The sequence below is a fragment of the Trichinella spiralis genome, assembly GCF_000181795.1.
Source record: "Trichinella spiralis strain ISS 195 chromosome Unknown Scfld544, whole genome shotgun sequence".
NCBI lineage: Eukaryota > Metazoa > Nematoda > Enoplea > Trichinellida > Trichinellidae > Trichinella > Trichinella spiralis.
The window spans coordinates 1-3,835 of record NW_003527483.1 but is presented as its reverse complement, the minus strand read 5'-3'; the positions used below and the strand labels follow the sequence as shown (position 1 = coordinate 3,835).

At 30.7% G+C, this 3,835-nt stretch overlaps 2 protein-coding genes across 2 annotated transcripts; both read left to right on the top strand.

Moving 5' to 3' along the window:
• Positions 1-1,651: 1,651 nt before the first annotated feature.
• Positions 1,652-2,207, top strand: Tsp_13428 (conserved hypothetical protein; the record flags this gene model as incomplete). The annotated part of the gene is made up of 3 exons (XM_003370776.1): positions 1,652-1,689; positions 1,758-1,857; positions 2,051-2,207. Coding segments are annotated over 3 exons (295 nt in total), but the record flags the coding sequence as incomplete, so codon positions are not given.
• Positions 2,208-3,326: 1,119 nt separating this feature from the next.
• Tsp_13427 (conserved hypothetical protein) lies at positions 3,327-3,787 on the top strand. Its single transcript, XM_003370775.1, has 2 exons — positions 3,327-3,570; positions 3,627-3,787. Exons 1-2 carry the CDS (start codon positions 3,327-3,329, stop codon positions 3,785-3,787), a joined length of 405 nt encoding a protein of 134 aa, XP_003370823.1.
• The last annotated feature ends 48 nt before the right edge of the window (positions 3,788-3,835 follow it).

Genomic DNA, 3,835 nt, shown 5'->3' with positions numbered 1-3,835 from the left:
CAACCAGCAAGAAAGTGCAGTGAAGATTTTTCTCGAAATCCAGCAAATATTGTTTTGAAAATATGTCAAAGAGTGCTAAAGAGGAAAAAGAGAAATTATTATTTGAAATAAATGTTGAAAAGTCAAATCTGGATGTAAAATAGCAGTTTAGTTTTGAAGCATTTGAAAGTTAGTAGTAGAAATTGTGCAAATGTGATATTTTATGATATTAAATACTATGCTTAAGTTTTGTGATGAAGTGATAAAAGTGATGATACGATAAAGAAGTTGCTTTCAAATGCTAATGCTATGAAAATATCCCACATTGTTACTTATCATTCAGCAGACATTTCTTGAAATGCAAAAGATTGTTACGTTATATTATTTTACAAGAAATTCATTTTGTGTTCTTGGTTTTATTTTTAATTTTTACTTTACCTATCCGAAGTTCAAGGTTTATTGAAATCTTCTGAAAAATATGCTTTTTATTTTATTTCAGTTTTAATTTTTCTTCAATCATTTGATTAATATGAAAATATTATTATTCATTTGACTTTTAGCAATCTGCAATAATTATAATAATCTGCGAAATGTCGGCTGACTATTTGTTGCAGAGCCTTATCTGCTTTATTTACTTGTTTGCAAAAGTTGTATGACACTGACAGAATTTTAAGCGCTTGTGTAAAGTCATTAATAAAAATGCAAGTTTTGTTGAATCAGCAAACTGATAAAAGAGCATTTTTCTTGAAATTCACCTTCCACAGTACAAGCTCCAAATTCTTCTTTATTCAAGCAGTCACTGCAGTAGATTTCCCTTTTTCTATTCCATTTTTGAACACGATTTATTATTTATGAAAATTTAAATTAACATAAAAATGAAAATCAACATGTGCATTTTTCGTAAGTCTTTTTATTTATGCTAACTAAATGAGGCAGTTGTCGTTATTAATTTTTCAAAATTTCTCATTTGCTTATTGATGAATGAAATGCAACTGAATATTTTGTTTCATTTGTTTGTTTGTTTGTGTAGTGGGAAAAGAAAACAGAAAAGCAAGCTATTATTGCTTACAACGGTACATTTTTCCTTTCATACATTTATTTTTATGCACCCAAAAATGAATATTGGAATTAATTATCCCAGAATTTATCGTGTTTACTTTGTTGAGCATTTTTTTAGGAAATTTCAAAAAAATTCTTTTATCTTTGGCAACTTTAACTTTGATCAGCAAAGCTGAAATACTGCCCGAATTGTCCGGTGTCAATGCCATAAATACTAATGAACACACTAAAGACTATTATAAACTTAGCTTTATGACTGATGGTATGTACAGCTAACTAACTTATGTACGCTTAATTTCGAATTATTCATTAAGCAGGTCAGTATACCTGTTGGATATATTTATTTATTTATTTATTTTATCATATTTTGCAAAAATTATAAAATAACATTGATAATTCAGAGATATTGGTATAAATAGTACTGAATTTATTTATAGAAATCAATATCATACAAATTTCATTTTTCGATATTTCAGTGTGTACTGAAAACCATTGTCATAATGGAGGAACGTGTATAGTACAAACTATCCCTGTCCCATTTTATTGCAAGCAAGAATTTCATCATCTACACATTATTTCATATTCTATACTACATTACAAATAATATTTTCAGATGTCCATGGGCCTATGGTGGTGTTCTATGTGAGGAAAGTATGTTATTTTTCTTTTGTATAAAAAAAATTTTTTTAACTCTATTAATAATGTAAACTTTTATTTAGAATCAGTTGCATTATATTTGGTTATAGCTGCTGGAATTGAAGCGATCATTATACTTGCATTACTTACTGCAGTGATATTTCTGTGTTGCAGAATTAAAAAGTAAGTTGTTATTCGTATTTTGAAAATTACTTTTGAATTTGAAAAGTTTGACTGAAAAACAGCCATTATATGTTTTCATGTGAACAATTTTAAAATAGTATTGCAAAAATTGATTGAAAAATGCAATCCTTCCCAAAATTCCAAATTCCCTTCACAATTGAATTAATCAATTGAAAAAATGCAAATATTACAGAATTGTGCAGAAGAATTCCAGCATTCCCATCATTCTCCGACAAACACCAGTGGTCGGTGCAGAAGATATTCCAAATTTATATTCGGATGAATTTTCCAAAAGGTACAGCTTGCCTTCAGAATTGCAAATACCAAGACCACAAGTTGTACAATCTTAACGTATGCAAATGTGCAGTTTTTGATACTTCATAATATGTATGATAAATAATAACAGCTATAAAATTGATTACTGTTATTCAGCGTGATATTGTTTTTTTTTGAAAATTGCCTATCTGTACTTTTAAAAATTCTTTAAAATTTGCATATTGTATAATTTTGCATTGTTTGGTTGGAAGAAAACAAACATGCTCTGATGGAGTAATAATAATAACAAGTACCATCATAATAAGTGAATATCTTTTTATAAATCCATTAATTAGATAAATTGAAAAAAAAAGATATTCCATTGAGAATACTATATTGCGTGCATAATGGAATTCTCTTTTAGTATAGATTTTCACACGCGTGACAAATTTCCTGATAACTTGCTACGCATGATTTCGTATTCCAAACAAGCATTCATAATAATATATATAATTCACAAATTACGAATTGTACTTTTCAAATTTCAAAATTTAAAACCAGTTCTTTAATATCAAAAAAAATTATTTTTTGCAATATTTGATAAGTTACAAAAGTTGATTTATTATTTTACAAAACAAAACAAAAAAAAATTGTCATATTTATGAATTATTGAAAAAGGAAACCAGTAGTTGTAATAATTTTCCACAACAGTTACGTGAAACTTTTTATTTCCATCACAGCTGACGAGAATAAGTTAAATTTTGCATATTGTTTGATTGGTTGATTGATCAAATTAAATCGATCATGGGGAAATTTTGAATTTGAAACTTTTTAAAAGCAGTTTAATAATTTTGAAAAAAGATGGTCAAAATGGTGACAAATTCCATTGTTCACTTCAACAAAACACAATCAACCGCTGAACTTGTCAATTCAATCAGGTCATTTACCGTGAACATAATTTCGACATTCACCAATTAATGATGAAGGTGTGTAATTGTGATCTCTTTTTTTTTGAAATGCTCAAAAACCTACTCTGGCCACTACTACCAACTACAACATTGGACAATTGCCAAATTTCTGCTTTCACTTTGAGAAAAAGAATTTTATTCAATAATAATAATAATAATATGCAAAATTTTGTCCATTGCAATCATTGGCTACTTTTGTTGTTTTAATGGTAAATTTCCAATTGCAAAAGTGCAGTTTGGCAGCGCATGTTCGAAAAAACCGGTCGCTGTACATATACACTAGCCGTATTTGCAGCAAACAACGACACGGGCGTGTTCAGAGTTGGTTGGTACAACGTGCTAATTGTTCAATTTCACTTGTCGAACACTTCGTCGTCGTCCCCCTCTCTCCACCTTACCCGTCGACGGATAATGAATATGCTCGATCATTTTGGGCAAGAAACTGCAACAAGCACCAAGGACAATAGGAGAAGCATAATCTACCACAACAGTGGGTTTGGTGTAAACTGAACGAGAAAGAAAGAAAAACTGCTGATGCTGCTGCAGAACAAGCTCCGAGTGAAGGACATCCGGTGGATCTTGTACCAGTGTTTCGAATGTCCGAAACACGTGACGCACATCGTCGTCCACTTGGCCGTCTGCGTGGTGGTGGTCGCCTCGTTGGTGATCAATCTGTTGATCGAGACGGCCGAGCCCGGGGTCGATGACCACATGCTCAAGTTGTGCCTGTTCGCCATCGAACTCACGCTGGTCGT

Excerpts from the sequence above, each read along its gene's own strand:
- Tsp_13427 (XM_003370775.1), top strand. The coding sequence starts at position 3,327 with ATGTTCGAAAAAACCGGTCGCTGTACATATACACTAGCCGTATTTGCA. Across the intron at positions 3,571-3,626 it reads AAGCATAATCTACCACAACA|AACAAGCTCCGAGTGAAGGA; the intron begins GTGGGTTTGGTG and ends ATGCTGCTGCAG.